The sequence below is a fragment of the Galeopterus variegatus genome, unplaced genomic scaffold (genome assembly GCF_000696425.1).
Source record: "Galeopterus variegatus unplaced genomic scaffold, G_variegatus-3.0.2 Scaffold12, whole genome shotgun sequence".
Lineage (NCBI taxonomy): Eukaryota > Metazoa > Chordata > Mammalia > Dermoptera > Cynocephalidae > Galeopterus > Galeopterus variegatus.
In genome coordinates this window covers 847,434-872,204 of record NW_007726123.1, presented here as the reverse complement: position 1 = coordinate 872,204, position 24,771 = coordinate 847,434, and the positions used below count along the sequence as shown (strand labels likewise).

The window sequence follows — 24,771 nt, the reverse complement described above, 5'->3', positions numbered from 1 at the left end:
GTTACTCTGTTAAGATAAAAACTGTAAACATTACCAAAATTATTTGGCAATATTTATAGACATCTGGCAGTATGTTTAATCATGCTTTTCTGATTGGGATACAAAATTAAGATCATAAGATTTGTTAGAATTATAAGCTAAAGATACCAACTAACGTATTAAACACAAAGAATGACTAGGTATCTCTTTTGGTCCCTAGGTTAAAGGTTGCGAAGTGGAGATGTATCTCGTAGTCATAATATACACAATAAATATTTTCTTAACTCTTAAAATTAACAAAATTCTATCCATTCTAAGTAGTTTACTTACAGTTTATTTTTAGGACCAGATAATCATTTTGAACATAAACATTTCTTATTTGGCAATATTTTCTTACAAATTCTACATTTTGGTGAGTAGGATGAGAAATCCAGAAATACATTCTACACACAGAAAGTATCTATTAACCTCCTGCTGAGACAGTTTATAAATCTGAGTAAGAAGGTCCACTAAAAATATCTCTTTGTATATGCTGACAGATTTTTTCTTTCTCTTTTTGCTAAAAGATGACTAAATGAAATGTTAATTTGTGTCTTGTTTCTTTGGCTTTGGTCTTTCTGATGGTTAAGTCCCCCTTAGGAATATATTTTAGGTTCAAGACAATTTAATGGATAATAGCAATTAATTTTCAAAATAATAATGTTGAGAAAGAGAATTTATTCCCCAAATCAGCTGGTTTTATTTGCAGTAAGAAGTGGTATACAGTTTCTGAGAAGGGAAGGGGCAGATGTTGTAGGTTTAGGTCCATGACTTTAAGTTCCCCTTGACATGCACCTTGCTTTTCCAGGTGACAAAAGTCTATTCTGCATACCTTCTGGAGAAGATATCCTACCTCCATTACCCAAACCAAAGAAATGACTATTGCTGTAGAGTTTCAGGCCAAGTGGGAGGGAATGGGGGTGTCCCAGAGGCCAGTTTGGTGCAGGGAGTGGGGATGAGGAGTGGTTTCATGCCTGGTCCTAATGAGACTTGGCAAAAGTTTGAATGTGCGAGAGCAGGGAAGAGGGAGGGTTTGAGGTAACTACATGGTGTCAAACCTGGTGATGAAGAGGATGGCAGTGCCATTAACAGAACATGGGGACAAATTAGAGTAATTTAATTGATATGTTACTGCCTTCTCAGGAAGGCTAGATGAGCACAAAGTAGGCAGGCACCACCTTGATATTTGTTTCAGTCTAATTTCACCTGGATACAAAATGATAGAGACATGTGATAAGTAAACTGTTCTAGACTAGTCTCCTCGTCTCTAACATCTCTCTCTTTACACCACATTGCTCCAGACTAAGCTTTCTAACACACAGCTTTGATAACGGAACCTCCTCCCAAGTCTCCAGCATAGCCTCTATCATTTAAGACCCTTTATTTGCAAACAACTGAAAATCTAACCCTCTGGTTTAACCTTTATTTATTTATTTATTTTGAATCACAATTGATTATACATATTTTGGGGGTTCAGTGTTGATGTATGTTGATCAAATCAATATTATTAGTATATACATCATTACAAATCGTACTTATTCTTTATGCCTATTATCCAGTCTCTCCTCATCCCTTTTCCCTCCCCCCTCCCACCTCTGATAACCCTAGATTTCTTCTCTCCTTCTGAAAGAGTAACAGTTGATTTGTTGCCTAGATGATCTGTCCAGTGCTGAGAGAGGTGTGTTCAGGTCCCCCACTATTATTGTAGAGTAGACGCTTCTTCTATAACTTTGGCTTTGTGGAGAGAGATATCTTCTTCTTTTTTTTGGTCTCCACTGGTAACTCTCCTTGTGTCAGTGCACTCAAGTGGCTGGTGGGCCATCTGCACAGTGGTTGTGGCATCTAGCTGTTTTTGCAGAAGCTGTGGCTATTGTGCTGGCTGTGGTGGGCTGCCCACATGGAAGTGCTGCTTTTGGTGTGCTCCTTGCATGGTTGCAGGAGGAGAGGTTGGTCCTTGTATCCATGCCTCAGCACACTGGGTGGCCACCATGGCAGTGGCAGTGTGCCTGGATGCAGGAGGAGGGCTTGGTCCCTGGCTACATGCCTCAGGACTCTAGGTGGGCCCCATGGCACTGGTGATGTGCCTGGTTGCAGGAGGAGGGGTCAGTCCGAAGCTCCATCTGTTTTTACATTCTAAGATGTTGTTGAGGAGCAGTTGAGTGGGAGGGGGAGAGGAGAAGGGGGAAGGAAATAGGGTGGGAGAAGGAGGAAGGATGGGGGGCATGATTGAGGCCTGTGATACTCCCCTCATTCTTGCAGGGGAGACCAAGGGGCTTCCAGTGGTGGTTTGGTTGTTGCTGGGCTGAATGCACATGTCACGGGTGTGCAGCTGAAGCTCCCAGCCCCCCACTGCCCTGACTCAGGAGCCCAAGGTGTTTCCTGAAGCAGCTTGGTGGTTGTCACTGGGCTGGTTACAGTTGTCAGGGGGGTGTGACCAAGGCCCTGGAGGAGGGCCTCCCCGCCACCTGGCTCGAGAGCCCAGGGGTGCTTCCTGTGGTGGCTTGGTGGTTGTTGCTGGGCTGGTTGTGGGTGTCAGGGGGCATGACCAAGGCCCCTGGCCCTCCCACCTCCCTGGCTTGGGGGCCCAGGGGGCTTCTGGTCCTTCTAGGTTTTATAGGTGTTCATTGGTGAAGTGAGTCCTTTACTAGTTAATATCAAACTTTGTCTCTGTTTTGTGGGTATTTTGTTTTTTCTCTCAGTTCTGTGTTGGATTATTCACTGTTTCCATTACTTAAACTCTGCACTGGAACTAATTTGTTGTCCTTTGCGTACTTTTAAGATGGGGGAACTTCCTGTGGAAACGAGCACTTGAGCTCTGTGGTTGAGCTAAACTGCTGCTTTGCTGCTTATTCCCTGGGGAAGGCTCTTTGTGGAGCTCAGGTTTAATGGCTAATTTTGTAGGTACTTCTGGGTCTTGTGAGATCTGGTACACCTGGGTTGTGTGGAAACTTTGGTCTGGACCAGAGTGTTTTCAGCAAACTGCTTCCCCTGCTGTTCTATATTCCTGACCAGTCTAGACAGAGTGGGCATATGCTAAATGGGAGGCAGATCAACTGTCCTTGCTGTGCCCCAGCGTTCCCCTTGTGGGCCCATCTCCCCCACTGCCTGTGCTCCAAACACTTACCATGGGACGGGCTGTGTGCCAGTCCCTTGCCATGACTCACCAGCCTCTGAGGGGCTCCTTTCTTCAGTTTTTGTGGCTCTCACTCCTATGTGGGTCCACGGAAACTCTGTTAGTGGTCTTGCTGTCCTGGAGCCACCAAGGCCCTCTTCCCTGCGACCTGCAAGCAATTTCATCGGAAGGGCACAGTGGCAGCTTTTGCCGGCTCTTGCTCTGTGTGCTCAGCAGCTCCAGCCTAGAAGTGGCCGGGGCTCGAAATGGTTGGAGAGGATTTTTCTTTTTCTCATTAATGTGGCTTCTCCCATCTTCATACACTACATAGGTCTCTCCTCTTCTACCCCTGAGCTCTAGCAGCCCCAGCTTGGCTATCATTGCTTTTTAATAGTTGTAAATTTGTTGGGCCAGCCTGTGGCTCACTCAGGAGAGTGTGGTGCTGATAACGCCAAGGCCACGGGCTTGGATCCTATATAGGGATGGCTGGCTGGCTTACTGGCTGAGCATGGTGCTGACAACACCAAGCCAAGGATTGAGATCCCCTTACCAGTCATCTTTAAGAAAAAAAAAGTTGTAAATTTGTTGATTTAGGGAGGGGAGTGACATTGGGGACCATCTATTCTGTCATCTTGACTCAAGCCCCTGGTTTAGCCTTTAAAGAGAAAGAATTGGTTTATGTAACTAAATATTCCAAAGCTGCTTCGGCTTCAGGTAAGGCTAGAGCTTCAACCATATGTCCTAGATAGACACAGTTTCTTTCTTCCTTTCTCAGTTCTACTTTTTCATTGTTGGCTTCATTTTTCAGGAAGCTTCTTTCCTTGAGGGTCTCAACATAATTGCAGCAACTCCCAGCACTATGTGCTTTCATGTTAACCTAGAAAAGAATGGGAGTCTCCTTCCCAAGAACCTCATGGGAGGGGTGTGGTGGTGGTGGTGGAGAGCCTGAACCAATCACTTCTATGCTTGTTACATACTAAGCATCTTTAACAAGCAACCCTGTTCTCTCCTGTCTCCAAGCTTCTGTTTATACTGTTCTCTCAATCAGAAATGCTCTTTCCTCTAGTCTACAAATATCCAAATCCTACCTTAGCCACCTCTTCCATGAAGACTTTCTTGGTAACACCTGCTATACTTTTTAAAAAAAATCTGAGTTTTCATCCTCTTTATTCAAACCTGCCTTTCAGAACTTACCACAGTCTTTCTTAGATCAGGGTTAGGTACATGAGGGAGAAGTCTGTGATTGACAAGTCTTCGTGTTCCCCACAGCACCTGGCATTGGTTTGCATGCTGTAGTCCCCAATAAGCCTCTGATGAATTAATAAATGAATAAATAAACACATTAAGCGAAATTATATTTCAACAAGAACTTTAATGCATCCCTAAGGGTAATATGTAGCCTGAAGAAAATCTTGCTAGGGGCGCTATTTCCTCCCATCATTTGTATCCAGGTAGCATCATGCTAAAGTAAACATCATGTGTAACAGAGACAGAGAGAGAGATCAAAACTACGGCCTAAACCAGAAGTGGGGTAAAGGTGATTGCCATGGTAGCCATTAGCAGAATCATGCAGGTTTAGAATGTTTTTGAGTCTTGGGCATTTTTTGGTGGACTGGTGGGACAACTTTGCCCCCTTTCTCTTTCTCCCTCTCTGGGTGTATTCTGAGTCTGGATCCAACAGTTACAAGAGTTTGGGGTCCAGGGCAATCAACCTGATTAGCTCTTCCCTGAGAATAGCTCTGTTGAACCTAAAATGCAAGCTCCCTTACTTGGTTGCCATGTGACCCACCAAACATTTCTGTTTATTTGACATATGTGATGTAAACTTGGACACCTTTTGGGCCCTGTTCCAATCTGCCCACAACCTACAGACTCTTTCATCTTTCTGTTTATTTACAGAGCTTCTATCCGGCAACGCTCCAAGTCTCAGCTTTCTTACCTGGTACATGAATCTCCATTAACTGTTGTAGATCACAGGTCTGCTTATGAAGAAGACAGAAAGGTCAGGCACCAATTGCTCATGGGGGAATGGAAAAAGTCTCTCCTGGGGACTGTTGAGAATATATGTTTTTAGGTGTATGTCTAGTAATGTTTCACTAAGTCAGATTAAACGGGGGAACATTAGGACCTGACGAAAACTCTAAATTTTACACAGTATTTTAAAAGAAATATGGATTGGCTAATTAATTACTTTTAAGAATACATGGTAACTAAAACTGAACTACTAAGCGTTACTTAATAGTTCTTAGACCAACCATTCTAACAAACATGGGGAATGTGTTTGCTATATGTACTTTGCAGATTATTTGCTTATATGTAGTTATCTTTTTAAGAAGTTTTAAAAAATACCCCAAAACAATTTTTTCTCAAATTTTAAAATTTCCTTTTTCAATTACAATAATCTTGGCAAAAATACCTTGATCAATAATGGTATTTGATAAGGCTATCCTTATACAAATTACCACAATTTTTAATTAACGGAAGCTGATTAGGTTTTATGGACATTTACTTACTTCACATAGTTTTATTATAATTGCTTTAAGATGTATTTAAAATAACACTATTAATTTTAACATAATTCAAAATAACATAAAAATTAAAGAGATAGGAGAAGAATCAACACATATAGCAATATAAAACTTTCTTTCTAAGGATGCAGGTGTCCAAAATTGTTGTGAACATTGTCACATAATACCTATCACATAAGGTGACCATCCGTCCTCTGCCAAGCCTTTCCTGGTCACTGCACTTCACTCTTCTGCCCTAATATTCTCACTTTCAATCCCCATAACCCTTAATTAGAACATTTTCATGGTAATTTTCTTAAAATTCAGTGACTGCATCAGATGGGTGTTTGAATTTACTTGGGTACCTAGTATCTAGTAGCACACTGGGAGATTTTAAAACTATAATGAAAAATGGAATGTCTACAATAAAATAAAGCTCAAACCACTAGATTTATCAAAGCAAATAGGGTGGAGAATATTTTAATTGCAAGCACATCCATTACTCACAATATAATTTCAAATTATCTTCATTAAATTCCAACATATGAATCCATTAAGAAGTAATTATAAACGTTGTTTCATAAGGGACAAATTTGGAATAAAGTACAGTTCTACTTATGACCTTATGACTATGATAGAAGGATTATTAAGGCTCTCTTTTGGTTTTAATGTATTCATATTGAATAAATAGAGGTCTCAAATCTAATAGAGTTGGTTTAAATAAATTTCATAGAAAACTTTTTCTCAGGAGCAGCAGGATGAATTACAGTGAGGGAAAACACACTTAGTAAGCACAGTTTCTTCCTGCGCCTTGCTGTTAAAGACTCAGTTTCTCCTCTAGTTCTAGAAATAGCTATTTCATTTATGTCTGTGGTACTGCCACGAATAACTACAAGATGCGTTATACAAGAATAGGAGTTTAATAGAGCTTCAGAGGAGAAAGATCCAAACACTACACTGAAATTTCGAACATAACAGTACCAATCATACTCAATTTTTGCATGTTTTTTTTTTTTCTAGTTTCTGGGTAAATGTTTGATGATAAAAGCAAGCAAGGGAAGAAGGAAGGAAGAGAGGGAGGGAAGGAGGAAAGGAAAAGCTAACTTCTCCCTTGTTGATGCTGTTGTTTAAACAGGTAGATGGCCTAGCGTTGTACAAAACCATGAGATTCCCTGGAGATCTGGAGATCAGATTCCCATAGAATTCTATTGATGCAGGAAAAACTCAGAAGGGAGCCATTTAAATAAAAGGAGATCTAAATCAAATATAGGGGTTAATTTTAGAGAGATTAAAATGTTCCATATTATATTCTACTCATTAGCATTATAAATTAAGATTAGAACAATTCAGCACAATTAAATGCAAACCAGTGTAATTTTAAAAAGATGCCACTTTACATTCTCTCTAGTTATGGGATATAAAGGAAGAAGAGAAAAAAATGACAGGGAGGACAATATGAGTTTGCAAAAGCTCCAAGAGGAAAAGATTGTGCATTAATACTTCTCGTTTGCATAATAATCATATTAGAGTTTTTTAGATTTAAATAATTAATTATTTTAAAAAATAGAATTTGGGTTAATAACATTTGATTTGTGGAATGTCTAATCCCAAGTAACACTGGATGAGTAAATGTTGCTCACCCAGTGTTACTTGGTAATTTTAAGTATTTTAACACTCAACTAAATTCTGCAAGTCCAAGCATTGGCAAAATCCTTTCTTTTTCTCATTTTGATGAAGGCCTAACCTTACCTTCCATAGATTGGGAAATTTTCCATCATATGTTGCTGAAGGTCGATTTACACAAAGGATTTATCTCCACCTTGTGGTCTCTTAGAGTATTGACTCTGAAAACTTCGATGGTTTCCTAAAAAGTCTATGCTTCTAAACTCCAAGTGGGGTTAACTCACCTAAAGTCTCACAGTTAGCTGGTGACAAAGCTAAGAATATAGCCCATTTTCCCTTGCATTCCAAGATGTACCCTTACTTCCTATAAATGGGATCAGATCTTATATATTGCTGATAAAATTGAGTTTGGGATTAGGGGAAACCTGTGGGCTAAAGGTTTCATTCAGTCTCTGATAGTTAGGCATCCTTTTAGTGAAACTAAAAAACAAGGCAGAATATATATAAGATCAAGTGAGTTTCAAATAGTAGACATCCATAACTTAATCATGGCTAACTTATAAGATAGGATTTAGGAATTGGTTAAGAGATAGGAAAGAGGGAGGACCCATAAAAATGACTATCAGTATTTGTTCATTTGGAAAATCTCTCCTCCTTTGTCATAGTTACTATTTCGTATCATTATTCTTAAAGTTTTTATCAAGGCAGGAGACCCTTATTGATTGGAACACAGAAACCAGGGTAACAAAGTATGGAAAGCAGGAGATAAAAGGAAATTATATTTTCCCCAGACTACACAAGGCAATGTAAGGAAGGAAACTGGGAAAAACCCAGTGTCAAGCACTGAACCATCTACACAGTAGGTAAACAATCAGTATTTTTTAATAAATGTTTTGTTGCATATATGCACAACAGCCATAAAAGCCTCATTCATTCTTTCATCCAATAAACACTAATTGCACACCTATTATGTGCCAGGTATTGTGTTGGGGATGCAAAGATGAACAAGAGCTCCTGTCACTGTCCTACTGTGGAAGTGCGGATGGGTACTTCTTTACATATGATTAAAGAAAACAAGCCTCATGTAACTTGAGGCAAGGACTCTGCAGTGAGGAAACACATATAAACTTTATAATTTTACCTGTCTATGAGTTATTGATATGCTGTTAATTTATTCACCTTCTCTTTATATTTAGTTTTGCAAAATCAGAGGAAAAATATTTCTTTACAAAATGACTTTATTTATATTTCATATAGTTTTATTCCTATAGAATTCTTTTAGCTATATCAAATAAAATTGAATCAAAAGTCCATTATTCAGGGGCAGATTTTCTGGTTTTTGCGTCATTCAGGCTTAACAGCTGCATTTTTGGGGGGAGTGTTAGGGGACAGTTTCTTTTAAAGTCAGACTTTTAGTGTAGGGGAACAAAAGAAAATTATTCAAGTTAATTAATTTTTGTTTCTTCTTAGTTTATCTTGGAATAAAAACTACTGGACAAAAATTACTTCATTGCTTTTAAATGTCTTGGGTATTGTTTAGGGTTAGGGATACCTTTGAGTATCAGAAGTTCAGGAAAATTTCCATCATGTCAGTCTGTGGGTGGACCACCCTGTGGGGCAGTGGTCCCAGGAAGTGCTGGAGTTTGGTGTCACTAGGGAGCAGGCATAATTCAGTGAGTGCTAACACTTCTTCACAAGTCCTGAAGTGTACGGTACAGCTGACTCATCAAAACATATAATTATGGAATCCTAGAGGACATTTAGTAGTGGGGGGGACTCTTTTAGATCATAAACTGTTAAGTGTCTCACAAACTGAGCTGTGGTTACCAGAATTACCTGAAAAGTATTTTTTTTAAAACAGAGATTCACACTTAGGGCTACTAAATTGGTCTGGTGATAAGACCCAAGAATCTGTATTTTTAATCATCAACCCACATGAGTTTGTGAGATCTGAACACTAACCACTGTGTAGAACTGTAAAGGGTCTGATATTTTGCTCTCTGTCCAGTTAGCCTGCCACAGTTTCATGGATGCTGGCAGAACACACAAGAGCCCTGAGTCAGAGACGAAAGAATTTATGACTCAAAGTAATAACGATTATAGTAGCCAGAGTTCAGCACCTGAACTGGTTCGCCAGCCCAACCCCCAATACCCACAGGTGATGCAAATGAGCTGGATGATATCAGCAAATGAAACAGGGTGTGTTATAGGAGAGGAATCCTGGCCTTGAGGAGCCTGACTTTTTTACAATGGGTAGAAGCACATCTGCCCTTTGCTTGGGATAACAGACACCATCTTCTGCCTTCCAAGGCTGTTTGCCATGCAAACATCCTTGAAAAAATAATCTGAACAAAGATAGTCAATGCCTCTGTTCACAAGATATGCAGAAATGTGAGAGACCCAGAGAGACTGTCTCTCCAGAACAACCTAGTCCAACTCTCTCACCCAGAGAGCTAAAGCGCTTGGTGATATATTCCACTGGTGGCCATGTGGGGCTTGTCCAAGAATCCCATTCTTTTTATGCCCGCTCCACTCATGCTTTCCCAGGCACCCTTCCTCCTCTCTGGCTTTGGTTGCCTAGAGTTAGGAAGCTGTCAGAGATGAAATAATTGAACAGAAGGATTTGCTGCATGAGTGAGCAGTAATTACAAAGTGCAAATGCTGAAGGCCAGCCAAGAGAGAACTTGCAAGGGAGGCAGCAATAAATTCCTCCGCAGCCTGAGCTGCCTTCCTGCATCCTTCTTGGCTTGCAACTGCAATGAAATGGACATGACACCGGGCTTTTATTTAAATCAAATTGGTAATGTGGTATTTGACTTTGTAAGCAAAGGGAAAGTATTCGGTGGTGGTTTTTTCGGGGGGGGGGGCACTTTTTAAAAAAATTGAAACATTATTGATTGTACATATCTGTAAGGTACAGCATGGAATATCAATACCTGTGTGCAATATGTGATGCTCTCAAATTAGAATAATTACTGTATTTATCATTACACAATGTATTCATTTTTGTGGCCCTTTACCAATTTCTCACTAACCCTTCCCCCTCTTTCTTTCCCTCCTCTGGTGGCCCTGATTCCATTCTCTAAAGGCAAAGTATTTGAAGATCCTTGCTATTGCCTGTATTCCTGCCATTCAGCTACCTAAAGGATAAATCGCCATGTTAATGAAAAAAAGCACTGATTAATAGTTTTGTAGTCAATTTACTATAGATATTTTTAGTATATTTTAACAGAAAAAGTGAAAAAATCAATACAAATCTATATAAGCCACCTAAAATCTTCTCTCAAAGTGGGTAATAAATTTAACAAATTATTAAATAAATGGACCTGAAGACCAAGCACTAGTAATACCTATAGCAAGGAAAAAAGGCAAAAACAATGACATTCTGTGTACAATGTCCGCCTTCAAGAGGATAAAAATTTGCTAGCTCTGACACTTTAATGGCAACTAAAGAGATCAGAGCAGGAAAATACTAATTTTCACTCCTTATGAGAAAAATGTACAAATCCAAACGGTGTACCACTTACTTCTGGGTGCAAATTAAGGAAAACCTTACTGAAAAAATGTAAATAATAACTGTTGACACCATTTAATAAATTTTTAAAATTGTTTTGATTTGTTTCAGATATTCTGGTCTGCCTTAGAGTTTTAGCCAGTTACTGCAACATAGAACCTTGACATTTATGAAAAACATATCTTGAACATTTCACAAGCCTCTCATGTGTAAATACAGCTATAAGCATAGTTTTTTAAAAATTGGAAGTTATTTTTCTCAAAGACCTAACATAGTTTTGCTTCCTGAGGGTTAATACGTATGTGATTGTGGAATGAGCACTACAGACTCTCCTTTGGACGAGTAGTCCTCTAAGTCAGTCCCATCAAAGCCACCACACGGTCTCAAGAAATTCAAAACCATTCCTCAAAGAATAACCACCACCGCATCTCATAGATCCTTGAGGTTACTCATAACCAAACTATGACTTTTAAATCTGTGAATGCCAAAAGGTCTGCTGTATAATAAAAGAGTATATGCAAAATGTCTGTGTGTACATTTGGATGATTAATGTAACCCTCTCTCCCTTCAAGGACAAGGACATTCCTGTGGAAGAAGAGGTTGAACCTGCCCCAGTTAGGAGGATTCTGAAGTTCAACACTCCGGAATGGCCCTACATGATGGCAGGGACTGTGGGTGCAGCCATTAATGGGACAGTCACACCCCTCTTTGCCTTTTTATTCAGCCAGATGCTTGGGGTAAGCAAGCAGCTGGACTAACTGTTTTCTCCTCTTAACTTTGGTTTTCCCATCCATGGCTATTATCATTTTTGATAGGTCGGAGCTTTGTTTTAATGTATTCAGTTCTTTTTTGTTAGCTCTTTTTTTTTGCAGCTCTAAGGATGAAAAATTCCTCAGTGTGGGTCTCCATCACACAGAAGATAAGAAGGTGAAGCTGACCGTGCTCATTTGGGCTGGCAGGGCACTCACACAATTGTGCCTGTAAAAAAAAATGGTATTATCACTGCCAATTTAGTGTTAGAAGAGGGCAGTTTACTTAAATGCAAACCAAATCAGAAGGCAAAGCTGGTTCATTGAATAATACAAAAGGACTTTAGGGCAATTTTGATCTTGTGAACAGCAGAGATAAAGAGTTTGACATGTAGTAGCAAGTGTTAATATGTGATGTATAATTCTCTGATCTACTGATCACACCATAGAAATGACAAGGTGGAGAGGAAGTGGGAAAATGAAGAGAGAAGTAAAATCAGGTGTGGATGAAGAATAAGCCTATTTCAGTTTTTCATTTCCTAGAAGTTTTGATATTCTCCATCTGACTTTATTGTTATAGTAATAACAACTACAAGCATTTATTAGGCGTTTTCTAAGCACTTTATGTATAGTAGTTCAAGTTTCCTAATAGCCATCTGAGGCAGGTAGTCTTATTACTACCATTTTACAAAGGAGCAAACTGAGGCACAGAGAGTTTAGGATGGCAAATGCCAGAGCTGGGATTCAAATCCAGTCAGTGCGACCATAGAGCCAGGTTCTAATAAAACCTTATCATTGCAAAAATAGTTATCAAAACGCGATCCTGTTTTCTTAGTTGAAATTCACACATACACACACACGAATCCTGTGAGGCCCATGAAGATGGAAACCTGGAACCCAGAGAACTTTATTAACTTGTTCAAGATGACATAGCCATTAGCTGAGGGGCCAGGACTAGACCCAGATTTTCTGGAGCCAGCACACCACATTGTCAGAGCTTAGTAAATGATAAAAGCTTATGTTTTAGTTCCCTCTTCTCCTGTCACCTCTCTGATAGATGTCCTGACCATAAAGATGTCCCCATAGGCAGGAGTTGTATAGAAAGACCTGGATAACCCACAGACAAAATCAAGTCCAATGTGTAGGTAGGGCCCCAGCCACCAGTTTAATTTCCACACTGCCTTTTGTGGTAAGTGAGGAAATCATATTAATTGCAAAGACATAGGAAATTGGAAACAGGGAGACCAGCTTTGGCTAACTGAATTTCTGGATATGTGGTGCCATAATCCTTTATGCTGAAAATATTTTAGATAGATACTTTATGTTCCTTAATTTTCTAATAAATAGAATATTGAAATATAAAAGAAATGTTTTCTTATTCGATCAACAGATATTTATTGATTGTCTCCCCTAGACACAGTGCTGGGGACTGGGGAATGCCATGTCAGTTATGGTGTCTTCCTCGGTGGAGTTTCTAGTCCATGAGAAGACAAACATTAAACAGAAAAAGCCACTTGTCATTCAACAAATATTTATTGATCACAATTTGTTTGCCAGGAATTGTCACTGGTTTGGGGACAGAATGAAGGTACAAGAAGCAGCTCCCTGCTCAGATGAAGCTGCCTTTCTAGTGGGGAAAGACTAAAAATGCACCTCGCTGCGCAATGATGTAGCTGTAGAAGGTATAGGGGCTAGGGCTGCATCTGAAAAGATCCAATCCTATGTCCTGGATGTTTGCTTTTTAAAAGAAATCCACAACGTCAGCATTTTTGCTGATCATCTCTTATAAAAGCAAAGTAAGGCAGGGCCGGCCCGGTGGCGCACTGGAAAGTGTGCCACTTGGGAGCGCGGTGGCGCTCCCGCCGAGGGTTCGGATCCCATGTGGAGACCAGTTCCCGCTCACTGGTTGAGCGTGGTGCGGGCGCAACACTGAGGGTTGCGATCCTGTTGCCGGTCCCTGGTATGGGCACGACACCGAGGGTTGTGATCCTGTTACTGGTCAGTAAAAAAGACAAAAAGGAAAAAAAAAAAAAAAAAAAAAAAGCAAAGTAAGGCATATCCTCACCCAACTTCACCCAAATTGTGTATCTGAGCTGCTTTGGAAAGAGTCCTGAATTGCCTGTCGGGAGGCCTTTTTTCTGAGACTGCGCTAGTTAGTTACCATGTACTCTGTGCCCTGGGAACACATCATACCACTTCTCTGGGCCTCCATTTCCTCAAGTATAAAATGAAGGATTGACAATGATCATCTCTAAGATAGCTTCCAGCTCTAGTGGTCTATGAAATGGTCAAGTCAGAAAAAAAAGACAATTCAACTCTAACTCCCACCTTCCTTGAGCACTCACTTGATCATTAGTGGTGAGAATATTCTCTGTGGTTCTTCTGGTCACAACCGGAAATCTTGGGATGTACTCAGACTGAGCAATTGAGCTTTCTACTTAAGGGCTGCAGGACCAGAGTAGCAGGATCTCGATGAAATTCAAGGTTGGTTCGTCGCTAACGTTCTCGCAGCATTAATGTTCTGACATACCTAAAGGGCATAGTATTCATATTTGGAGCACTGAGACCACAACATGGGACATGGACCCAGCAAATGAGTGGGCATTATTAGCAGCCTGCTTGCTAATCTAGCTAAGCTTCAGCATACACATAAAGCATAATCTATCTGCTTCACCTTCCCTGGGTCTGTTTGATTTGGAAAATGTGCCAAGTGGTTCCAAGCACAGCAATTTGGATGTAACATGCTGGGAGAAGGCATGGGCCTGGGAGTCAGCCAGCCCGGATTTGTAGGAGGTCTCTGCTCTGTCCTCTCTGTGTGCATTTGGGCAAGTGACTTATCCTTGATGAGACTTAGTTTCCTTATCTGAAGGGAGAATGAGGCAAGAAAACCTATCTCACTAGATTGTTCTGAGAATCCTAATTTAAGGAAATCCGAATTTAAGTTAAAATAGGGTAATCCATATATCTGACATCTGGCACACAGCACAAGTTTAATGAATGATAGTTTTCTCCTTAACTAAACTTACCATTATAAAAATGACAAAGATGTGTGCCCAAGGTACAGCTTGTCAAAGAAGAGAGGTATCTATGGATAGGTAGCCCTTTGTGTTGCATTTCAACAATAAGAATGTACAAAGAACTCATGGAGCAGAATTTTTTCACAGAGTGAAAAAAGATTATAGATACCCAGTTTCGAACTAGACAGTTGTGTGGATTTTAACCTTAGCCAAATTCTCTCTCTTTTTTTTTTTTTTTAGCACTGAGAAGGTAGGTAATACCAAGAGCCAGAAGAATATTTCCAGAAGAAACCAGTGCCCTGGAAGCTGAGAATAGGCATTTCCTCATCCAATAATAACCACTAGCTAAATGAACTTGGGCAAACAACTTGCTGTTTTGGGCTTTAGTTTTCCATCTGTGAAATGAGAGGCAGTCTGTGGTTCAGTAGTCCATGGTTAATTTAGTAGGAGACCTTAGGGAAAAATGGAAATTGTGGCATCATGATTTGGAGATATTTGTTTAATGATTATAAAAACCAAAGTGAAATGTATCTTTAAATTCCTGAATTTGTAAATTCTGTAAACTTGTGAGCTGTGCTATGATGGGAAATTTTTCTTTTTCTCCTGATCCAGTTCCAGTCAATGCCTTGATAGCTAGTTGCTTTTTAATGACATGTATTCTATAAAACTGATTACAGTCAATGTACCTGAGTGTGAAAATCGTCTTTCTTGCATCTATTGTTTGAGAAAGTAGAGGTGAAAATAATACTTTGAGTTTTGTCCCAGATAACATTATCAGATTCCTAAGAATCTATCCTTCTTTCCTCCTTCCTTCCTTCCTTCCTTCCTTCCTTCCTTCCTTCCTTCCTTCCTTTCTTCCTTCTCCCCTTCCCTACCTCCCTTTCTTCTTTCTTCCTTTGTCTTATCACCTGAAGAATTTGAGTCATTTCATCATCTTTTTAATCTGTTTCAAAAAAAAAAAATCCAATACAATGACCCAAATCGGGCAAAGAAACAAGACAAAAATAAGTAGTCACCATTGGTTTTCATTCACAGGCTCCCTGCCCCACAGAGGATTAAAGTCCATCATCGTTATGTCCATAGCTAATTTTGGTTTAATTACTAGTATGTTTAAGTGAAACCATTTTTAAAAGATTTTATTTTTCAGAGCAGTTTTAGGTTCAGAGCAAAATTAAGAGGAAGGCACAGAGATTTCCCATATCCCCCCTGCGCTCACATATGCATAACCCCCTCTGTGATCAACACCCCACCAGAGTGGTGCATTTGTGACAGTGCATGAACCTACGTTGACACATCATATTCACCCAAAGTCCATAGTTTACATTACGGTTCATTCTTGGTGTTGTATGTTCTATGGATTTGGACAAATGTAACAGATGTATAATGTCATGTTAAGAGAAATTTAAACATTTGAATTTATTTTTGCTATAGTTTATAGTAATAATGTTTCTTCCTTGCTTACTGTCTTTTAAAGACTTTTTCAGTTCCGGATAAAGAGGAGCAAAGGTCACAGATCGATGGTGTGTGCCTACTTTTTGTAGCAGTAGGCTGTGTATCCATTTTCACCCAATATCTGCAGGTAAAGAATTTTACCTTTCAGTAAATGATTTAACTATTTCTCCCCTTTCCGCATTAAAATATCACTTAAGACTCCTTCTTTATGTTTTAGGGATACTCTTTTGCTAAGTCTGGGGAACTTCTCACCAAAAGGCTACGTAAATTTGGTTTCAGGGCAATGTTAGGGCAAGACATTGGCTGGTTTGATGACCTCAGAAATAGCCCTGGAGCACTGACAACAAGGCTTGCGACGGACGCTTCCCAAGTTCGAGGGGTAAGCTATGGGGGGAAAGCAGGAGTGTATTAACTGGTGTAGACATTCTTTCTATAGACCAATCTGATGGTCACCCATGTTGTTTCCTGTGAAATACTAACTAGTGGGATTGGGATACCCCCGAGCTACATTTTCCACCATTTCTGATGCTGACAAACAGCAGCTAAAGCACAGTGTCTCCTAGGCAGTGCCTAGAATTAGTGTTATGACACACATCAAAATCTGTCGGGGTTTTGGATTTCCTCCGGGTTTAGCAACTGAAAAGACTCCCCTTAGACTCGTTTTTCAGGCCCAGAGGCTCAGATTCAAAAGACTTGATAGTGTCCCCTGGAAGGTAGAAGCAAAGGGTGTGCAAAAGTCTCACACAGGCACCCAGGGTATGGTTAGCCTAGAAACAGAGAAGCTATCCTGAGCAGCCTCTGTTAGCCCAGTCAGGAAACTGAGGAAAGAAGTAAGTGGTTGCTGTCTACAATCTTGAAGCCTTTAACGATTTGTCTTTCTGACTAAGGGAGACAAAGCTGTGGATTATAAACCCCAGAACCTGCAGCCTTGATCAAGGGACTTACACACGTGTATAAGATGAGACTGTACCTTTATAAAAACAGGCATTTGGATTAAAGTGAAGAAAGCCAAATTTGCCTCTCAACACTTCTACCCTCTTTCTATGAGAATTAAAGAGAGAGAGAGAGAGAGAGAGAGAGAGAGAGAGAGAGAGAGAGAATAAAAAGAAAAGAAAGTTCAATTTTAAAACGTAATGGTGGTTTGTGAGGCTCTTGGACAGAAAAAACCTCACTAGATTGATAGTGCTGCACTGTAGTGTACCTCAACTCCTAGCCAGTTCAACCAAAAATATCAAAAATGATATGGGAGAATTTCAATAGAACATGGAATCCTCTTAGAGGAAAATCCCCATAAATATTTCACTTTTGATCCTTCTAGGTTTTTCTGTGCGTACGTGTGTTTTTTGCAGACTTAGAGTCACACGCTACATAATGTGTTGCAGTCTTTCTTTTTTTCCCCTAAAAAAATCTGATGGGAGCGTATTTTCAACATTATATATTCTTCTATGACAGACTTTTTTTTTTTTTTTTTTTTGTCCTTTTTGAGACCGGCCGCACCGCGCTCAACCAGTGAGTGCTGTGGGCGCACCGGTCATCCCTATATAGGATCCGAACCCCCAGCAGGAGCGCTGCTGCACTCCCAGCGCCGCACTCTCCCGAGTGCGCCGCGGGCTCAGCCCTATGATAGACTTTTAATGTCTGCATAATACATCGTTTTAATGTACTATAATTTTTTAAGAATTCCCTATTTAGGTTTTGTCCTTTTTTTCCTCCTTAGAAACAATTTGTATCATTTACATCAAGCTGGCCACATTCTTGATTATTGTGTTCTCAAAATGTACTCACTGAGTCAAAGCGTATAATCATACACTATGAAGGATTTTGACATGCGTTGTCTGACCGCTTAAAGAAAGTTTGTACCAATTTCACTGTCATCATCTGAGTATTGTAGTGTTTAATCCCCTTACTCTTGAACTTGGAATAAGTAAATAAGTCATAATCTTATCTCTTCTATTTTTGTGTCCTTCAATCTGAAAGTAGCTTTTAAAGGTTATTTACTATCACTAGAATTCAGAGTAGTATCTAATCATCTTATAAAAATTTAACGTATCCTTAAAAATGGGGGTTTTCTATAAGTTTTCTAATAGTTTTGTTGTTTTTAAAAAAATAAAATTGCTAACCCAGGTCAAATTTATCTTAATATTGGTGTGAGGTAGAAGTTTGGCTTTGTTTTCTTCAAGTTGGATAGAAAAATATTCCAAAAATTTCTGTTAAATATAGATTCCATTTTCCATTCATTTGAAATCCTCCCTCCCATTGTGAATATCAACTTCCCGTATATACTTGGAACTATTTGGGGATTATCTCTTCTCTTTGACTGATCAACTTGACTTATTCTTTGCCAAGACCTTACTGTTTTAATTATTGTAACATAAATTTTTAACATCTGGTAAGGCAGATCCCTGCACACTAATTTTTCCCCTTCAAAATGCTCTTATCTATTCCTGAACATTAATTATTCTAATATGCTTTAAAGTCATTTTGACTTCTTCAAAAAGTTTATTTTGATTCTGATTGAACACACACTCAGAAGTGTTGGTATTGTGGGGATACTACATCTTCCTGAGAGACAATATAAATAAGACTCTTTAGTTTTTAGCATGACTTCTAGCTATATTAATATGTCCCTCTATCCCATACATTTTTCCTTATATATTTTTCCCACCATTTTGAATGAGATGTTTTGCTCAGTTATATTTTTAAACGAATGTTGTAGGTTGAGAAGAAATCTATTGGTTTTTGGATATTTATCTTAAAAGCCTTTTCAAATTCTCTTATTAATGATCATTTTAAAAATTGAATATAGTGTCTTGGGTTTTCGAGGTATATAATCAAATTATATGCAAAGAAAGGTAATTTTATCTCTTCTTATTCAATCTTTATGCCAATTATTTTATTTCCTTGTCATATTTTATTAGCTAGAACTTCCAAACACTATTGCATAAAAGTGGCAGTGGAGTAGAGGAGGATCTTTCAAGCAGTACAAAAACCCAAGAGACTGCAAAGTAGACTTAAAAACTTAAAACTTTTTTTTTTTTTTTTTTTTGTCTTTTTGTCTTTTTTCTGTGTCCGGCAACGGATCGCAACCCTCAGTGTTGCCCCCGTACCGGACCGGGGACCGGCGACGGGATCGCAAGCCTCGGCGTTGCTCCCGCGCCTCGCTCAGCCAGTGAGCGGGAGCCGGTCTGTACGTGGGATCCGAACCCTCGGACGGGAGCGCTGCCGCGCTTCCCAAGCGGCGCACTATCCAGTGTGCCACCAGGCCGGCCCCAAACTTAAAACTTTTGTATAAACAAATGATAGACTAGAAAAACATTCATAATAAGGATTAATGTTCCTAATAACCCTAATATGTGCAGTGCTCCTAAAACTATCATGAATGACGACTTCCTGTATTCATGAGGATGAGGAGTAACTGACTCTCAATGTAAGAATTCTTTCAACATTTTCTGGAGAGTAACAGTAAATAATAGTAGGCAATTTTTTGACAGTAATAGTAAACAACGATATCTCAAAGAAAAACTGCATAGCTGCTTTTCAAGTACTCTATGACGCCTGACAGTCCTTAAAAAAACCAGAAATTGTTTTTTTAAATTGTATACCCTTTGACCAGAATTCACATGAATATATTGTCTCCTGTTGTGTAAGAATGTGTGTCCAAGGATATTTACCATTTTCATATTGACTAAATAAATAAATAAATCCCCTGGAAACTACGTAAATGTCCATCAATACAAAAATAGTTGAATGAATTATGACACATTCGTACTAAGGAATATTACACAGCTGTTTTTAAAGTATTCATCTGGAAGGATGGTTATGTTAAATTGATAAGTGAAAAAAATCAAAGTTAAAAGTAAGATGTAGAGTATGATCCCTTTTGTGAAAAAATACCAAAATATATGTGTATATTGTTATATATATTTATTTATGGCAGCCTGCATTAAAAAAATTTTTTTTGAAATATTAATTGAATGAAATATAAAAGAAAACAAAATAATAATAACCCAGAGAAAAGCTGCATGGTTGCTTTTTAAGTACTCTGTAATGCCTGACTGTTCTTACCAACCAGAAACTTTTTTTTTTAATTGAGGTACAATATATATAATATAAAACTTACTATTTTAACCATTCTTAAGTTTACAAATCAGCAATGTTAAGTACATTTACATTGTTAAGCAACCATCACCACTATCCATTTCCAGAACTTTTTCATCATCCCAAGCAGAAACTGTACCCACTAAACAGACATTCCACATCTTGCTCTCTCTCCCTGCAGCCCCTGGCAACCACCATCCTATGAATTTGACTACTCTAGGTACCTCATCTAAGTGGAATCATATGATATTTGTCCTTTTGTGTCTGGATTATTTCACTTAACATAATGTTGCAAGGTTCATCTTTGTTGTAGCATATATCAGAACTACATTCTTTTTTTATGGCTGAATAATATTCATTTTATATATATATATATATATATCATATTTTGTTTATCCATTCATCTGTTGGTAGACATTCAAATTGTTTCCATCTTTCGGGTACTATGAATAATGCTGCTATCAACATGGGTGTACAAATTAGAAATTCTTAATTTAAACTTTTAGTTTCTGGGCCGGCCTGGTGGCGCACTGCTACAGTGCGCCACTTGGGAGTGTTGCGGCGCTTGGGAGTGCGGCGGCGCTCCCGCTGAGGGTTCGGATCCCACATACAGACCGGCCGCTCACTGGCTGAGCGGGATGTGGGCGCGACACTGAGGGTTGCGATCCCGTTGCCGGTCCCGGTCCAGTACGGGCGCGACACTGAGGGTTGCGATCCGTTGCCGGTCACGAAAAAAGACAAAAAAGAAAAAATAAATAAATATATAAACTTTTAGTTTCCAAGGGAGTTAGTATCAACACATGGGAATGCTTTGGAGTTTTCATTTGTGTCTTCAATATAGATCTTTATCTCAATAAAGAAGCCAATTGTTCTTATATAACACTGCCTTAGCACCTAATGGTTCCTAACAACTTACCTTTAGTTGTTTTACATTTTTTGTTTTAAATAATGCTGAGTCAACAATTTTAACAAGAAATCATGTAGTTGTACCCACCCAAGTGTTGTCTATACAGAGTTCACCAACCTTTAGTCACTTCTGCCTAGCTGCAACAGAAACAAAGACTTGGAACTATCAAATACTTCTAATTAGTATAGATAATAATTACCACCTGGTCCAATATCCACCTGTATGGGGACTGAATCCATTTTTGTCCATTTGCATTGATGAAACAGCTGTATTAAGGCAGTGTGTGACTCTGTACCAATGAACAGGCTAAGTTTAATGAGAATCAAAGTAGTATTTTATAAACATTGTGTATCAACTTAAAAAATATAATTACAGAAAAAGCATTAATCTTCACTGAATAGTCAGCGATATTACCACAAGCCCAGTGCCTAGGTATTTTCAAACACCAAATGCATATGTATCGGAGATATGTAGCCAGCCCATGGTTAGGGCTGCATTAATCTCTGACATTCATAAAATGAGATTAGTCAACAGATGAGCTTCTGAGAAGCTGTGAATAAAGTGGGCTTTTATTAACCCAGCCTTCAAATTCATTAGAGGAGTTCATCATTTAAAAGAACCTATCTTTTAAAACAAAAAACTACCGTATGACCCAGCAATTACACTCCTAGGTCTGTGTCTAAAAGAATTGAAAGCAGAGACTGGAATAGATATCTATACATCAATATTCATGGCAGCATTACTCACGATAGCCAAAAGGTAATACTGGGCCGGCCCGGTGGCGCACTGGAGAGTGCGCTGCTTGGGAGCGCGGCGGCGCTCCCGCCGAGGGTTCGGATCCCATGTGGAGACCGGTTCCCTCTCACTGGCTGAGCGTGGTGTGGGTGCAACACCACCGAGGGTTGCGATCCTGTTGCCGGTCAGTAAAAAAAGACAAAAAGGAAAAAAAAAAAAAAGGTAATACTACCCAAGTATCCATCAGTGGGTGAAGAAATAAACAAAATGGCATATATGTACAATGGAATATATTCAGTCTTTAAAAGGAATGAAATTCTGATATATACTACAATGTAGATGAACCTGGAAAATGATATGCTTAGTGAAAAAAGCCAGACATGGGACAGATATTGTATGATTTTACTTACATGAGGTACCTAGAATAGGCAAATTCATACAGACAGAGAATAGAATGAAAGTCGCCAGGGCCTATGGGGTGGGAAGGAGGGGAGGGTACAGAGTTTTTGTTGAGGATGATGAAAAAGTTTTGGGTATATATGTGGTGATGATTACACGACATTGTGAATGTCTTTAATACCACTGAATTAGCCATTTACAAATGGCTAAAATAATAAATATTATGTAATATCCTTTTTGGTATAAAACAGCCTTTTCACATAATGGTGTTTGGTAAAAGAGACTGTGTGTCTGAGATTGGTTGATTGCTTTTGGTTTGCAGGCTGCTGGCTCTCAAATTGGGATGATGGTCAGTTCCCTCACTAACATCACTGTGGCCATGATCATTGCCTTCTACTTCAGCTGGAAGCTGAGCCTGGTCATAGTGTGCTTCTCCCCCTTCTTGGCTTTATCAGGAGCCATACAGACCAGAATGTTGACGGGATTTGCCTCGCAAGACAAGCGGGCTATGGAGACAGTGGGACAGGTAATCTTAAAGACCTAATTTTCAGAATGCTTGTGTCTGAGAGGCTATCAGACAAACTGTTAAAACTGGACAGTGCAAAGAGAACTAAGGACACTGTTAGCCCGTAGACATTCACAGAAACCTCCCACTAGCCCTTTTCATAGGAGCCTCCACAAGGAAATCTGATGCTATGAGTTTGAGCCGGCGTGGAGACACAGTGGGGTAAACACAGAGGGTACATGTTCAAGTTCCTCTCAAATAGTTATTTGTTCCACATCAGTGTGTTCTCACTTGCAGGTGAGGATAGTTCCGTTTTCTGTCTGTTAGGTTTTTTCAGCTTAATGGTTTTCCGGAATCACGGTGTCCACAAAAAGAAGAGCTATTATCTTTTTAATGGTGCACATTTTTAATTTTCACACTTTAGTGTGTTCTAGGCTTGTGACAAATGTCTTTCCCAAATAGAATTATGAGCTGCAGTTTAAGTTACACATACACTTAGGTTTTAGCTACACATTTTTAAAAGTGTGTTCCAATTAACATCTGGTCAGCAGGGATAAAAGAAGGGGTGGTGGCACAGACTTTTACCTGGTATAAGAAATCACATACACACATGCACACCCTCACTCTCTAACAAATTCACTACAATCTAGGCTTTGTCTCTTTTGAGAGAGGGAATGTGAGTACTACCCAAGTCTTCAGAAGCCAAAAGACTTCATATGCCGATGGTAGGAAGTAGTCCTTCTTTGTGCCTTTTTTTAGTGTAGAGCCCTAATTCAGAAATAGTGATGATTTACTCTAGGTTGTGAATTAAAACAAACAAAAAAAACCATCATAAAGTCTAAAAGATAAACTCTATACTTAATTTTAAGTTAAATAATACTTGGTCAAATTGATTTTTTTTTGGAAAATAGAATCTAATATTTTAAATGTATATTAATTCAATGATCTTTTGTTTCAGAAGACATCTAAAATGACCATTTTATACATTTCAAATGAATTAGCAAATAAGCTAAGAAGCTTTCAGGGATAACCACGTATACCTATTTTCTTTTCCTTCTCTCTTCTACCGCAAGTGGAGGCAACAAAACCACATCAGAATTAAGTGGTGCTTGAGTTTACCTGACCAATTATCATGGTCCAGTTGGGTATCAGATCTTCAGGGTTCCCAGATGATGCCCCTGTCTCTCATGTGTATCACGTTCTGCCATTTGCACCAGATCTAATCCATGCAGCAGTTGAAGAGTTATTTCTGTCTTTCTGTTCCTAAGACTCTTTTTCATTCTTCAGATTACAAATGAAGCCCTCAGTAATATCCGCACTGTTGCTGGAATTGGAAAGGAGAGGTATTTTATAGAAGCATTTGAGACTGAGCTGGAGAAGCCATTCAAGACAGCCATTCGAAAAGCGAATATTTACGGATTCTGCTTTGGCTTCTCCCAAAGCATAACATTTATTGCTAATTCTGCTTCCTACAGATATGGAGGCTACTTAATCCCCAATGAGGGGCTCCATTTCAGCCATGTGCTCAGGTGAGGAATACCTGGCAAAGCTCATAAAAGATTAACACTCTGGGAGGGCTAGCCGGTTCTTTCAGTTAGCTATTTTGCTACTTAACAATCCATCCCAAACTTGGAGTAATAAAACATCTGGGATTTTATTATTTCTCAAGATTCTGTGGGTTGTCTGGGTGGTTCTTCTGCCCTGGGCTGACTCAGCCAGGCTTCTGAGTATACTTCTGTCTGCTCATGGCCTCTCTAGCAGCTGAGCTGCTTCTCCTCACGTTATAGTTTCAGAGTTCCAAGTGCAACAGGAGAGGACAAGCCCGAATGTGCAGACACTTTTCCAGTGTCTTCATGCTGTACACTTTCTAATGTCTGTTTGGCCAAAATAGGCCATACAACCAAGTCCAGATTTAATGAGCAGAGAAATGGAATCTACCTTTTGATGAGAAGAGTAAAAAAGTCAGATTGCAAAGGATGTATGATAGGATGAATTAATACGATCATTTTTACCATCTACCACACTCGTAAATGCTGAGAAATCTGGAGGTGTTGAATAAGATGGTTCATATATCCGTCATATCTGAACTCTACTCCTCTCTTGCAAAGAGGGCATGTTTCCAGCTGACTACTCCT

General features: G+C 39.3%; 1 protein-coding gene across 3 annotated transcripts in view; it reads left to right on the top strand.

The window, feature by feature from the left end:
• The window catches only part of ABCB11 (ATP-binding cassette, sub-family B (MDR/TAP), member 11), an 88,114-nt gene that overhangs the window by 53,453 nt on the left and 9,890 nt on the right, over positions 1 to 24,771 (top strand). For all 3 annotated transcript variants that reach the window (XM_008590143.1, XM_008590209.1, XM_008590278.1), the window contains 6 exons: positions 5,030 to 5,132; positions 11,347 to 11,511; positions 16,015 to 16,119; positions 16,210 to 16,371; positions 22,454 to 22,657; positions 23,924 to 24,165. In XM_008590143.1, coding sequence (XP_008588365.1) covers positions 5,030 to 5,132; positions 11,347 to 11,511; positions 16,015 to 16,119; positions 16,210 to 16,371; positions 22,454 to 22,657; positions 23,924 to 24,165 — 981 coding nt within the window. The remainder of the gene's footprint in view (positions 1 to 5,029; positions 5,133 to 11,346; positions 11,512 to 16,014; positions 16,120 to 16,209; positions 16,372 to 22,453; positions 22,658 to 23,923; positions 24,166 to 24,771) is intronic.